This window comes from Benincasa hispida, chromosome 9 (genome assembly GCF_009727055.1).
Source record: "Benincasa hispida cultivar B227 chromosome 9, ASM972705v1, whole genome shotgun sequence".
Lineage (NCBI taxonomy): Eukaryota > Viridiplantae > Streptophyta > Magnoliopsida > Cucurbitales > Cucurbitaceae > Benincasa > Benincasa hispida.
The window spans coordinates 30,229,457-30,245,401 of NC_052357.1; the positions used below are offsets into that span (position 1 = coordinate 30,229,457).

Here is a 15,945-nt window from a genome sequence, read left to right on the forward strand (position 1 = left end):
ATGCAACAAGATTTCCCCATACGAAGGTACGATACCCCGAGGTTGACTTCCTATCAGTAGCAAAACAGGCCCAGTCTGAGTCAGTGTAGGCTTCGATGCATCTTCTATCATTTTTCCTGAACATCAAGCCTTTTCCAGGTGTTGACTTTAAATATCTCAGAATCTGAGTAATGGCTTCCATGTGTCTCACATACGGGGCTTGCATAAACTGGCTTACCAAACTCACTACATATGAAATATCAGGTTTGGTGTGTGAGAGATATATCAGCTTCCCTATAAGTCGTTGATATCTTTCCTTGTTCACTGGGACGTCATCTATTGAATTTACCAGAATACTGTTAATCTCAACTAGAGTATCTGCAGGTTTACATCCAGTCATCCCAATCTCTTGTAATAGGTCTAATGTATATTTTCTCTGAGACACCGAGATCCCTTCCTTTGATCTTGCTACCTCCATGCCTAGGAAATATCTCAAAGTACCAAGATCTTTAGTCTCAAACTCTTCTGCCATCTTCTGTTTCAACTTGTCAATTTCTACAGAATCATTCCCTGACAGAATAATATCGTCAACATATACAATTAACACAGCTACTTTTCCTGGTGCTGATTTCTTAGTGAACAGGGTGTGATCAGAGTGACCCTGAATGTACCCCTGGGTTTTGACAAAGGTAGTGAAGTGATCGAACCAGGCTCTAGGGGACTGTTTCAGACCATACAAAAATTTCTTTAACTTGCAAACCTGACTCCCAAACTGTGCTTCAAACCCTGAAGGAGGAGTCATATAAACTTCTTCTTCCAACTCACCATTTAGAAACGCATTTTTTACGTCTAACTGATGTAGAGACCAGTCTAAGTTCACAGCAACAGAGAGGAGAACCCGAATAGTGTTGAGTTTTGCCACCGGCGAGAAGGTTTCTGAGTAAACCACCCCATACGTTTGAGTGAATCCTTTCGCAACTAATCTGGCCTTATATCTGTTGAGAGTCCCATCAGACTTGTATTTGACTGTGAACACCCATTTGCACTCTACTGTTTTGTGACCTCTGGGAAGAGCAACTAGATCTCATGTTTTGTTGGTCTTGAGGGCTCGCATCTCTTCCATGACTGCGGTTCACCATTCAGGAATTTCCAGAGCCTTGTACACATTTCCCAGAATTGTCACGGTGTCCAGACTAGTGGTGAAGGCCTTGAATCTCATTGACAAGCTACTGTAAGATAAGAAGCTTTTCATAGATTGCTTGGTGCAGGACCTCGTTCCCTTTCGTAGAGCAATTGGTAAGTCCTGGGTAGCATCAATCTCACTGGTCTTGTCACCCTTTTCCTTTGTATTCATCTGCTGCACATTTTCAGTCTCCCGAACATCATCAGGGAAAAATTCATTACTCTCATCCTCCCTAATTTTGTCAGAGTTCGCTGCATCGCCAATGTTCACTGCATTACTTTCAACAGAATTATTATTATCAAGAGTATGGTTACCTTGAGCTGGCTCTGGTTCTGACTCTTGAACACCTTCCGGCGGAGCAACAAGGGGAACTATTTCGAGGACTACTTCCTTTCGTAAATTCTTCCGATAGTAGGTTATCCAAGGAACTTGTTTTGTAGGAAGGATAGGATTGTCAGGAATGGGTGGGCCAGGATTATAAGTGTCAGGAATGGGTTCAAGAAACAAGTCTATGGGAATGGAATAAGTGGACAACGTGTTAGCCTCTTCACTCAAAGTCTCCCCCTGAAGAGGACTAACGGGAAAGAAAGGTTTATCTTCTTGAAAGGTGGCAACCATGGTGATAAAGTACTTTCAAGAAGACGGCTGATAACATTTGTAGCCCCGTTGATGGAGTGGATACCCAACAAAGACACATTTTTGGGCCCTAGGAGCGAACTTACTTTGGGTATTATGATTATGGACAAAAACCATACACCCAAACACCCGAAGAGGAACATCAGGGAAAAGACGGGTAAAAGAGAAGGACTCTTTGAAATGGGCTAAGAGAGTCTGGAACTTGAGAACTCGGGAAGGCATTCGATTTATGAGATGGGATGCAATGAGTACAGCATCTCCCCATAGGTACGAGGGTAGGGACACAGGGATCATGAGTGCCCGAGCAACCTCAATAAGGTGACGGTTTTTTCGTTCGGCCACCCCATTTTGTTGTGGTGTATAGGCACAAGAGTTCTGGTGGATGATACCTTTAGAGTTTTAAACTCACGAAGGGATTGATTAACGAACTCACGGCCATTGTCATTTCGAAGGATAGCAATTTTGGCATTGAACTGGGTTTCGACAGTGGTGTAAAATTTCTGAAAGACTGTAGTCACTTCGGACTTATCCATAAGAAGGAACACCCATGTAAGACGAGTGTGATCATCTATGAAGGTGACGAACCACCGTTTACCCAACACGGTTGTGATATTAGATGGGCCCCACACGTCACTATGTATCAAGTGGAAAGGTTGGGAAGGTTTGTAAGGCTGGGAAGTAAAAAACACCCGAGGTTGTTTTGCACGAATACACACATCGCAAGATAAAGATGAAATATTAACATTACAAAACAAATGTGGAAACAGATACTTCATATAATGAAAATTTGGATGTCCAAGACGAAAATGCCATAACAAGAAATCAGTTTCAGAAAGTGCCACTCATAGCACTGGTTCTGCTAGTGCCACTCATAGCACTAGTTCTATCCTCTTCTAACCTGACTTCTGAGCATACTTCCATCAGAGACGATATTGGTCTCTGTCCCAAAATCCGACTTCGGACACCATCAAATTGAGGGTTTAAGCTAGCCAGAAAATCATACACCCAGTCCGCCTCCTCAATCTTTGAGTACTAAACCCCGTCGATAAGACAATTCCACACGACTTCGCGGCACAAATCCATTTCTTGCTACAGCAGGGACAATTTATTGAAATAAGACGTTACGTCAAGAGTCCCTTGTTTGCACTTGTGAACATGTTTCCTCAAGGTATAAAGACGCGAGGCATTTTTCCTCTTCGAATAGAGCTTCTGGACAGCTTCCCAAATATCCCGAGCGGAGGCTGAGTACAGAAGTGGCTTCCCAATCTGGGGTTCCATGCTGTTTATCAAAATTGAGCGAAGAAGAGAATCCTCTACTTTCCATATATGTTTCTGGGGATCACCGGGGTTCGGTCTTGGTATTTCTCCAGTTAGATACCCGAACTTGTGACGTCCCTCAAGGACCATTCTCACCGATTGGGACCAAGAGAAGTAATTTTGGCCGTTAAGTTTCTCACCAATAGAAATCCCTGCAGAGTTTCCCACAAAACCAAACATAATATTTGCTACAGGTAAAGTAGAGTAAGCATTTACCAGTGTTTCTGAGCATAAAGAGAAGTCCAAATGTGGCTGTGGATGAAAACCAGTTGCAGGACTTGTCGTGGATCTAAGAGCCGATATTTGCTGCTGTAAGTTTGCTAACTGTTGTTCAAAGCCGACGATTCCACCAAAATTTGCCATAGGTTGGTTTTGCCCATAAATCCCTGAAAAAGTGGCTTCATTTTGGCTAGAGGAAGAACCAAAAGAAGGGCTGGGAATGGGCTGAACATACTGGTTCGGCTGAACCGGGTTCGGTTGGACCAACTGGACCGACTGAGAAGGTTGGGTCATCCACGCAGCAGAGGAACGATCTGGTATGGGTGCTAGGGCTGGCGGCTGACTCAAAAACAGAGGCTGAAGGTCGGCGGCTGAAGATCGGCAGTCACGAGCAGAGGTGAAGTCGGGCTGTGCGAAAACGCCCGTGGCTGGCGGCTTTCCCTGCATCGGCTAAATCTGAGGAAGAATCGTGCGTGGGAGATCGGCTAGGTCGCGCTGAATCTGAGGAAGAATTGCACGTGGGAGATCGGTTGGGTCGCGGATGGCGAGGCTTCGATCGATCGCTGTGTAGGAGAGAGACGCCGGCAACGCTGGAGCTAGGGTCTGTGCGTCGATCGGATCTGTGGGCTTGGTCGGTCGGGTCTGCTGAGGGAGTCCACCGGCTGGAGTTCGGATCTGACATGGATCGGATGAGTTGAGGCAGCGCAGCGTGAAAATAATGCTCAAAGGCTTCTCGTATGGCTGTGGCAACTCCAGCGTTCATGGATCCTCCCATTCCAACGGAGGTTGCTGTCAGAGTCTCTGGTTTGTTCTCATCGATGACGGCCATGATTTCGTCGCCATGCTCTGATACCATATTGAAAAGAGAAGAGAAGAAAAAACACAGATTTACGTGGAAACCTAGATCAGAGAAAAAAACCACGATAAGAGAATTTTATTCTTTTTAATTTTCTAATACACAGACTCAACGCAGGACAGGTATAAATAACCAAACTGAGAGAAACCCTAGACAGTAGACGCTAAGTAAAAGACTAAAACGCCCTTAAGGTTAAAACACCATTTCAACAAATATGACCGACGTTCTTATCAAAAAGGCTCCTTGGACTGTGTCTGCCCTGAGCTAGTGTTCTTTGTCATCATTGCGGTGAAACCATTATACACATTCTAGTTTTTTATGACTTTGCCCAATCTTTTTGGATGAGAAACTTGACATACTTCAACTATCAAGTGGTTTTTCCTAATGACCCCCTCATCCTCTGGAATATGCTTGTTATTGGCCATTCATTTAAGGAGGAGAAAACGATTATGCAGACTTTCATCATCAAAGCCTACTTTTGGCTCATCTGGATTGAATAGAATCATCGTAGCTTTGAAACTAGAGAACAAAATTCACTCAATTTTTTTTATAAACTTTTGTAGACAACACTTTCTTGGTGTAAACTTCCTTTTTTGTGGTTACAATCTTACATCTCTTATATCTCAATGAAATAGCATTTGCGTATTCTCTCACGGCACTTGTTGGTCCTTTTGTAATTTCATACCATCAATGAAACTACGATTGAAAAAAATGATAATGAAGAGTTAAAAATAAATAATAAAATAATAATTAAAAATAATTTTTAAAAAATCATTAAGAAAATTAAAAGAGTCTAATGTTCATATATAAAAAACACGTGAATAATATAGCAATAAAGGAAAATATTTAAATAAAATAGGAAATTATTTTAAATGACAAAACTGCTAAAAATATTTACAAATAATAGCAAAATATCACAGTCTATCTGTGATAAACAGCGATAGACTACTATCTGTGTCTGTCTGTCAGATAGACACAGATCGTAGTCTATTGCTGTCTATTGCGGTCAGATAGACTGTGATATTTTGCTATTATTTGTAAATATTTTGGTTCATTTTCCTATATTTGAAAACAACCCAAATAAAATAAAAAGCAGACAAACAAGCAGTACAGAGAAGGTAATCGGAAAAATAAATCCAAGCTAATTAAGATAAACATCCAATAAAGAAAATCCAGCAAAGGTCTTTGACAGAGATCACCAAGAAGTTGACTTTAGACATGCTGATTCAAATTTGTCAAACCAAGAAAGAGTCTAATGTTCCTAAAAAACCAAATCCTCGAATGATTTTGTTAAATAAGTTTGAATGTTTTCAGAGTAACCACATAGAAAGCCTTCTGAATTTGTACCATTACCAACCAGGACCGGAAAGTTGAAAATTTGTGATCTAGCATTAGGGGGAGTATGCAAATATCTGGATGTACATTTGGAGTTCTATTAAAGATTAAATTCCTTTTCAAAAAAAATTCAAGATCAAATTCCTAGCTTTCACTCCATTATTTCTGCGTATAACTTTAATTGCACGCACATATCTCATGCAATTCACATATGTAGGATATTTCAATTCCTTGTCAGTTTCTGTTTCCATGTTTGTCACAGTTAATTGCCCTTTTTTCTTTTTTTTTACAGGAAACAGAAATTTCATTGTAAGTATTGACAAAAGAGCTATACAGAAAGCAAAGAGAGACATGAAAGGGGAGGTTAGCCAAACCCAAAGAGAGATACTTTGACACTGTGAGGGTGCCAAGTCTGTTAGAGAGATTAAAAAGGGCATATTGCCCATCCACGTGGAAGCGCAATATATAATAAAAATATTTTGCGAGTAATCACCTTCTCAATCTCTGCATACTGAATCTTTTTCTCAAGTCCACTAATCCTCCCAGACGCTTCAGACTCCTTTAGTTGCATCTCTCTGATTGATCCAAGTTCATCCAGCTCTAATTCATACTGCTCTTTCTTTTTCTTAAGCCCTAAAATACAGCAACAATAAATGGTAAAGTTCCAGAAAATATTAATCAGTGAATGGATTGAGTACCTTCAATCTTTTTATCGTCCCATTTGTTTGACCTTGCTTCCATGCCACCACTAATACCCCCAGTCATTGTTCCAGATTTCGTAAGCAGAATACCATCCACGGTTACGACTAGTTCAAGCATAAAGAAAGTAGCCATAAGATACACCTGATGGAGCTATACAAAAATAATTTTAAACTGACTAAACGTACCTTTATGTCTTTCTCCACTCCAACTTAGAGCCTTGGCTTCATCAAGATTCTCACAAACTAGAGTATTCCCCACAGCAAATATAATTGCCTTCTCCAATGTCGAATCAAAAGTGTGATTGTTAAGGGTACAAATAGCCTTCCCGGCCCCAATTCAAAATCACAAGGGTGATTGTTAAGCATACAAATTCATAGATCTTCTTGCCCATTACCCACTAGTATTTTAGAACTACATGAGTACAATGCAAAGTGAAAATCAAACATCAGATAATGGATCTCCATTTCTTAAAAATAAAAAATTTAAACCACACATTCAAAGTTATTTCAAGAGAAAATCCCATTTTTAACCCCTAAAGTTTCTAACCCATACACTTAGCATAGTGAATCATATTTAGGAGATTATTACCCTCCGTTTATCACCCTTTTTTCCTTTGATTATCCCTTCCAATCTGTTATAATTAAAAGAAGGCTGAAATTCCAAAAGAATTTAGCATGGTTTGAACACAAAAGTTATACGATACACGCTATCACAAAAAGAAACAAAAGAAGAAATCTTATCTTCAAAGGTCCTTTAGTTCCATTCTGTCCAGATCAGCCATAGGAGTGCCCTAACCACACAATTCCATAAAACATTTGCCATGTCTTTAAGTCTCCAACTCGAGAAGAAACTTCGACCAACCAATCATCTACCCATGTTCTTTAAAATGATAGATCACCATTTGTACGGATATGGACAGTGAAGGAAAAGGTCATCTAACATTTCTTTCTCCTTGTACCACAAACAAGCAGCCAAGAGGGACAAAGACCACCTAGGGTCTTTTGAATTTGGGTATGGGTATTCAAACTTTTATAGGTCAGTGACCATATAAACAACTTCACCCTTTTTGGATACTTGAAGTTCCAAATTAGGTCCATGAAAGGAGCATCCACACGAACAGGCTTTTGACCTAAATTTAAAAAAGAAATAGACTTCATTGAGAAAGTGCCTATTTTTTTATAACCGAAGACCCATTTCTTTTCCTTCACTTAGCTGGACGAAGACAGCCTTTTGGAAAGAGCTAACAAGTTTCCTATCTCCCTGTCAAAAGTACCTCTTCTAATGCCCAAATCCCAACTTCGATCCTCCATATTCCAGCAATCTGCAATGGTGGCTCCTTTTGTAGACAAAAGAATGAGAATATCCAAGTAACTGACAATTACGTTATCAATAGATCTTGTCCACCAAGGCCCAAGCCAAGACATTAAACCTAACAATCTCTCACAACTCCCTCCACAGATCTCTCAACCTCTTTAAATAAACCTATAATTCCTCCCCAACCTCCTCCAAACAACGATGAAAACAAGTCTGCCAAAGAATTCTACCCTTCCCCAAGGATACAATTAAACCCCTCCATCATAGCCCTGCAGCCCCTATTCCACACCAAAGAAACTCCAAAAGCCTCCAAGGTCTTCCAATGCACCTCTGCAAAGGGAACACCACTAAGGTTTTACACCCTGATCTGAAGTATGAACTTTTTCCTTTCTCATGCTAGATCTACTTTGCAAAGAACTTTACCTTATTGGAAATCTTAACCTTCCAAAGCAAGGAAAATGCGGTGATAGGGAGAGTGAGAGGATACATAGAAGATATATATGTTTTTTCTTAAAGGAAACGTGTGCCATCAAGGCAACGCAATCTTCTCTCATTTGCTTTTAAATCTGGCCAAATAAGTCTACAGATTACATACTAAATAAAAACTGAAGTCAAAACTGATGCCATAAATAAAAACCAAGTCACAACTCTCACTGATCCACCTGACCTCACAATGATTGAGGCCGATCACAGATAGAATCATATAGCCACCAATCACTCTTAACTCAAAATTATGCCACCAGGATGCTGGCAGTTGTGGACTCGTATTTCCAAACTGGTGGAAGCTTCTTTGTTTTCTTACAGTAATGAGCAAGCGCCTGTGAATTCTGTTCTCCACAAGAATCAATCTGAACTTCGAGTCCTTGTCCTTCCTGTTCCTCTCCAGATGCTTACGGATGGAAACTGCTTTCTTGATTAAGTCATAGAGCTCCTCTGGAATCTCTGGTGCCAGTCCATGGGCCTTAAGAATATGCAAGATTTTTCTTGCAGTATCACTTTTGACCTGGGCAATCCCGTGAGAATCACGAACAATCCCACCAATTTGAGAAGGGGTCAAACCCTTCTTTGCATTTGCAGATATTATCTTCAACATCTGTAGAAGAGATCTTGAGCCAACTTGGCAGCGTCCTCTTGTAGGGCAATGCAGAGGCTGAAATACCCTTACCACGACTGTGCATATGGCCCATGGTTGTCTCTCTTTGCCCTGCTTCTCGAGTTCGATGAGAGTTGCTCTACCGCGACGCCGATGAATACATAGAAGATAGAAGAAAGGGCTAGAAGAAAGACCCTGGGGAGGGCAAAGCATCGAGATATGAAGGTCCCTCCTCCAATCAACATGGAAGTTTTTAAAGCAGAACTCCAAAATAATATAATACTCGCCCAAAAGCGGAAAAATGAGGCCACAGACTGCAAACACATATCTGAACCGTGGTACAAATGGAGGAAAAAGAAGCGGAGGGGTTTGAAGTTAAAATTTTATGAAATGAGTTTGAAGTTAATTCTCCCCCGATAGTTAAAATTAAACTATGTACCAAGGTAAAGATTATTTTCTCATTTAAGTATTATATAACAACATATATGTTTAACTTAATACATAGCTATGTACCCTCTAAACATAAATCAGACAGAACATGGATGAAGGCTATAAAATAGGAAAGAAAAAAGTGTTTCTCCTTTAGTGTCCAAGTAATAGAATCATAGAAGGATATCGGATAACATCATACACCAGCTTCACACTTTTACTTAAATCACGTAGTCTTTCAATGATAGGCTTTACGCGAACAGACTGAAGAGGTATGAATGTCTGAGGAGGAAGCCTTTGTTCTTTCAAATACTGCAGGACAGCCACGAAAGTATTGCATTTATATAAAGTACACCAAACCCTTAGGATCAAAACTGATAAAATTACATCAAATTTGATAACAGTAACAGACATGTTAAGCACAAAAAATTGAAAAGCATTGAGATCATGGATAAATTATCATCTAAGCTAGAAACATAATAAGAGGAAGAAAAGGAATACCAAAATTTTCCAAGGACATGTTGAGGATTTTCATTCTATTCGTGAAAACTTCTCAATCAGAACTTTTCTATATCCTTCCTGCTATGACATGATCAGCATTTTGTATTTAACTTTTTTTTACTATGAAAAACTGAACTTTCTTAAAATAAATAAAAGAATCTGTAGATTTGTGTTTAGTATATATTTGTCTTAATTATTATTTTAATTATGATTTGTTGTAATTTCCTTTTTAATTAATTTCCTTAGTTGGAATTCCTCTTGTATTATAATGACCCATTATTGGGTCCTTTTGAATAATAAGAAAAACCAATATTCTCCAAAAACTTCATGGTATCAGAGCCAAAATAAAACCCTAACCCTAGTCCAGCCACCGCTGCCGCTGTTGTCGTCGCCTCAGATCTCCGCCTCCATCGCTACACAAACCCTAGCAACTGTCATCAGATCTGCCACCACCTCCACAAAACCCGCCATCATCAGGTCACAGTTGTTGCTGCTGCACATCCTAGCCGTTGTCGTCGACCATACCAGAGTCGTCTGTCCACGAGCTCCTAGATCCGCATACCTAATTTGTCTCAGAACCCACCGTCATCGTTTTTTTTTCAGCTTCGATTTGTCTCGATCCCACATCGACAATCCATCATAGACAACCAAGAAGCCTACGATCCGTGAAATCAAATCAGCCATTTGTGGGTTGGTCCTTGCCCAGATATGATCTCACGTTCTCTGTGGGTTCTTTGCTCCTCAAATCATCGTATGAGGACTCAATTTGCTCACTCCACTTTTGTTGTTTAGAGATTCAATGGTTTCTTTGTTGTATGTTGTTTAGAGATCTCACGTCAGATGACCAGATTCAATCAATATCATGTTCATATCAAGGTAGTGAAGGTTTTTCTTCACACATTCGGTTCAAGACCAATTCAAGTTCAACCAAATCGGTTTGGTTCATCTAAGGTCGGTTCAGTTCAGTCAAGCCTTTGTTTGGTTCATTTAAGCCCCACTTGAAATTCCAAGAAAGAAAGAAAAAACCAAAGATTTTTCAAGATTTTGCAAGAATTAACTATTTTTTAGCAAAGATTTCCAAGAAACAAACCAACAGTTAGTATAGGCAAGAAAATCAATTTTACTCCAAAAACAATGTTGGAATTCTGACTCAAGTGATTCAGAAGAAGAATTCCGACATACTACTTTTGCTCATGCCCGATTTTCTCAAAGAACCTATCATTATCCATATTGGAAATTTGATTCTAGTGATTCTAGTGATTCTGATGATGTTTCTAAGACAGTCTGGGATGGAATAAGAAAGCAACAATAGCGAAAAAGAATTCAACGATCCAATCAAACCCATTTTTCAAGAAATCGACGTAAATATTAGGAGTTAGATGAATTAAAGAATCGTCAAGAATCATCAATAAGGGATGTTTACAACCCAAGAAAAACGTTCAAGACTCGAAATTACTCTTTCGGTTATGAAACACGACCAAAAAAGGTTGATTCAAGAAAATCAATGGATGAGTCCTATACCTACTACGAGATTGAAACATCTCCAAAAATCCAACAAAATGACTACTGCGATCCCGTAGCATTGGATGAAATAAAAAATAAATAAATAAATAAAACAAAAAAATAAACAAACAAACAAACAAAACAAATACAACGTTCATAGGGAAAAAGACTCAACATATTGATCAATTATCAATTCATTTGCAAGAGTTCAAGAATAGATTGATTTCATGTACGGAAGAAAAAACAAAAGAGTCACGATTGGAAATTTTCAAATAGAAGATCTTAAAGATAAATTTGAGAAAAATCTTGTTGAGACCCATATAGTTGACGGAGGTGATTGGGACAAAAATCACGTGAACGAAGTAGAAAATTAAAAAAAAATATAAGAATTTGAAAATGTTGATTCGGAAGTAGTCTCGAGTGAAGAAGAAAAATCCAACGAAGAAGATGGAAAAGAGGTATCGAACATCAAAACTCTAAACATCGAGGCAGAAATCAAAAAAATGACCAAGAACGACACACGATTGCATTGAGAATCATTTACCATAACGTCAAAGAACTTGAAGCAAAAGATGAAGAAAATGTGATTCTTGAAAGGTTCTCTTCGAAAGCTAATTCTTTTGTAATTGGTCATATAATTACGGTTTTGAATGAGCTTGATGGAAATTTCTTTTTTGGGTTTATAGCCAATGGAGAAGTTCATCTTTTGGTGGCAATATCGGATTTTTTGTCTCAGATTTATCTTTTAATCAGAATAATTTTGTTAAAAATGTAAGAGGTTGGTTTGGTCATATGCCATTGAACGCATTTATTTTACTTCTTGATCGTTTCATTCTTTCATTTTAGAACTTGAGGACAAGTTTTCTTTTTGATGGGGTAGAATGATGTAAGAAGAATACAGGTTAATTAGGTAATTAGCAATATTTTAGTTTAATTCCCTTTTTACCCCACTTGTAATAGAACTCCATAAATAGGAACATTCCCCTCTTGTATGAAACACGTTATCATTCTAATAAAAGATTCACAATCTTGATTCTCGAAAGGTTACTCCTTGAGGCTACTTAGGCTACATCAACTCCAGTCCAAGCCATCAAAGGTAAAGTGGGGACTAAAACCTTTCTTGTAGAATCCAACAATCTTTTCAATAATCTCATCTTCTCTAAGGAGGATTTACCCCTTTGTTGTTTTCCAACATAGTAATGACATTTTTCTTTTTACGAGCTGAAGTCCATCTATAGAAAAAGAAGGAATTCTCATCCCCTTCTTGAAGCCACTGTAACTTACTTTTTGGAGCAAGTACGTTGCTCTCTATACATAACCTCAGCTAAATCAACCTGACACACTTCCCTTTCCTTTCTATTTTCTTTCGAGAAAACATCTCCCTCTTCTAAGGTATCAAGCCTCTCTAACTTCAGTTAGGGTCTTCTCTTGGCGGCTAACATTGCCAAAAACCTCCTTGTTCCAAGTTTTCAAGATATCCTTCCGGCCTTTCAATTTTTCCATGAAAGCATAATTGGTCACCATTCAACCTTTCAAACCACCCCACCAATTCTCCAAATTCTTGTTAAAAGAGTTATGATCCAGCCACATATTTTCAAATCTGAAAGAAGTGGGCCCCATGACTGAGCACCCACGCGTAACAAGATGGGGAAGTGATCTAAAGTAATCCGAGGAAGCCTATCAACAATAACATTTCGAAAGAACTCCATTCAAGGCTTAGACAGCAGGAATCTATCATCTTGGAGGCAATAAAACAATCACCCAATCTAGACCAAGAGAAAGAACCATTTCTCATAGGAGTATCAAGGAGGTTCATCTCTCCAATTAAGGAATTAAAGAATTTCATGCTTTTATGATTCTGCCACCTGTACTTTTCTCCAAGACCCATTTTTGACAACATTAAAGTCACCACCAACAGAAAAAAAAGCTATTATAGCGCCCATGTAGATCAGAGAGCTCCTTCTAGAACTTGTTTCTTTTTCTATAAGAGCAAGCTCATAAACTCCTGTTATCCACCCATCAATGTCAAGAAAAGAATTGAAATGAATGGAAATGGAAAATTGACCTTGTATGGACTTGATCACCTAAATAGAATCTTCTTTGTCAATCATGCCCAGCTTGTTGCACAGATAACTTATTCTTGTTCCGTTTACTGTTTTAGTAAGTAGATCTCCCAATTGATCACCAGCCTTCACATATCCTATAGATATCAACCCTTCTTGTATTTTCTCGCGAATAAAATGACAATCCAATTCAATATGTTTAGTTCGTTCATGAAACACGGGATTGGATGCAATATGAAGAGCTGCTTGATTATCACACCATAATTTAGCTGGCACAATAACATTTAAGCCCATCTCAGACAAAAGGTGATATATCCACACTATTTCACACACAGATTGTGCCATCGCTCTATATTCTGACTCAGCACTCGAACAGGAAACTACATTTTGTTTCTTACTTTTCCACGACACCAAGTTCCCTCCTACAAAAACACAATATCCAGAAGTTGATCTCCTATCTTCTCGAGATCTAGCTCAATCAGCATCTGAAAAACATTCAACTCTTGTATGACCATGATCTCTATATAAGATCCCACGTCCAGGTGTAGATTTTAGGTAACATAGGATTTGTTCAACTGCAGCCCAATGATCCACAGTAGGAGAAGCCATAAACTGGCTAACAATACTCACAAAATAAGTAATGTCAGGTCGTGTCACTGTTAAATAGTTCAACTTCTCAACTAACCTCCTATATCTCTCAAGATCTTTAAACACTTCTCCTTCCTTTGTAGGTTGCAAATTTGGTATCATCGGAGTACTACATGGTTTGACTCCTAGTTTACCTGTCTCAGATAATAAATCAAGTACGTATTTTCGTTGATATAGGTAAATACCTTTCTTGCTTCTCATCACTTCAATACCCAAAAAAAGTAATATCATTTCCAATGATAACGATATCATCAACATATACAACAAGCAAAGTAATACCATTGTCAGATCGTCGATAGAATACAGAATGATCAGACGTGCTCTTCTTCATACCAAAACATTCGAGTGTTTGACTAAACTTACCAAACCATGCATGAGGACTTTGTTTTAGTCCATACAAGGATTTTTGAAGCCGACATACCTTATTAGTCTCCCCCTGAACAACAAACCCAGGTGGTTGCTCCGTATAGACTTCCTCTTGAAGATCACCATGTAGAAAAGCATTCTTAATGTCAAGTTGAGCAAAGGCCAATTGTAAGTAGCAGCCATCGAGATAAACAATCGAATGGAAGTTAATTTAGCAACAGGAGAAAATGTGTTAGAATAATCAATCCCATAAATCTGAGCATAACCTTTGACAACCAAACGAGCTTTCAACCGAGCCACTATCCCAGCAGGATTAACCTTGATAGCAAACACCCATTTACACCCAATAGCCTTCTTTCCATCCGGACGTGAAACTAGATCCCAAGTACCATTATCATTCAAAGCAGTCATCTCCTCAATCATTGCACTACGCCACCCAGGATGAGATAACGCTTCATTGACAGATTTAGGGATAAAGGTGGAATCAAGCAATGTAAGAAAAGAATAAATGGGAGAAGATAACTGGTTATACGAAACAAACGAAGAAATAGGATAAGTACAAGTGCGTTTACTTTTCGAAGGGTAAAGGGAAGATCATCACTCGGTCCCGAATTAGATGTCGAAGAAGCCAGTGGCGGAGGACATGGATCTTAGGACGACTGGAATAGACTCGAATAACTGGGGGATCAAAAGGAAAAGATACAGAGGAATGTGAAGGAGAAGAAGTAACCTCGTAGATAAAAAGATCGTCATCCTCCCTCGGACACAGACTCAACGGTGATGGACTAAAGGGTATATCTTCGAAGAATGTAACATCTGGAGATACAAGATACCTGTTCAGAGTAGGACAATAACAACAATAACCCTTTTGAACACGTGAATAGCCTAAGAAAATGCATTTCAAAGATTTTGGATCTAATTTAGTACGATTTGGACGAATATCCCGAACAAAACAAACACAACCAAAGATCTTAGGAGCAACGGGAAACAAAGATTTTGTAGGAAAAAGTACGATAAGGAATCTCTCCATTTAGGAGAGAGGAAGGCATTCTATTAATCAAGAAGCAAGCAGTAGACACAACATCAGCCCAAAAAATCTTTGGAACATGCATTTGGAAGGATAAGGCATGGGTTGTTTCAAGGAGGTGTCTGTTCTTTCTTTCAGCAATCCCATTTTGAGATGGAGTGTCTGTACAAGAAGATTGGTGAATAATGCCATGACCACACAAGTAAGATCCAAGTACGTGAGAGAAATATTCACCAACATTGTCAGTTTGCAAGGTTTTCATAGAGACATTAAATTGATTTTGAATCTCAGCATGAAAAGCACAAAAATGAGACAATAACTCAGAATGATTTTTCATTAAATATAACCAAGTTACACGAGAATAATCATCAACAAAGGTAACAAAGTAACAAAAACTTGTTTGAGACACGACAGGATAAGGACCCCAAATATCGGAATGAACTAACTCAAAAGGAGCACTAGCTCGTTTATGAACCCTAGGACTAGAACTAAGATGATGAAATTATGAAAACTGACACGAATCACAATTCAAAGACGATAAGGAACGAAATTCTGGATGAAATTCTGTTGATCCTTTGGTTTCAATCTTGGATATATATATTCGCCTTTATTTTCAAGTACACATCTTTTGTACTATATCTTAATGATTAATAAAGGTCGTTTCCTTTTCAAAAAAAAAAATTCTTCAACACAAATAATGACGGATGACCCAAACAACAATGAACATCAAACGGGGATATTACTCCAGGACAAGCCACAGCTCTCGGTATCTGA

At 38.8% G+C, this 15,945-nt stretch overlaps 1 protein-coding gene and 1 pseudogene across 1 annotated transcript in view; both read right to left on the reverse strand.

Moving 5' to 3' along the window:
• Positions 1-15,945, reverse strand: part of LOC120085932 (structural maintenance of chromosomes protein 1) — a 45,992-nt gene that overhangs the window by 12,575 nt on the left and 17,472 nt on the right. The window contains exons 8-11 of the mRNA XM_039042258.1: positions 9,251-9,375; positions 6,413-6,522; positions 6,224-6,331; positions 6,019-6,158 (exon numbers count right to left, since the gene is read on the reverse strand). Coding sequence (XP_038898186.1) covers positions 6,019-6,158; positions 6,224-6,331; positions 6,413-6,522; positions 9,251-9,375 — 483 coding nt within the window. The remainder of the gene's footprint in view (positions 1-6,018; positions 6,159-6,223; positions 6,332-6,412; positions 6,523-9,250; positions 9,376-15,945) is intronic.
• Positions 6,531-9,244, reverse strand: LOC120085934 (annotated as a pseudogene).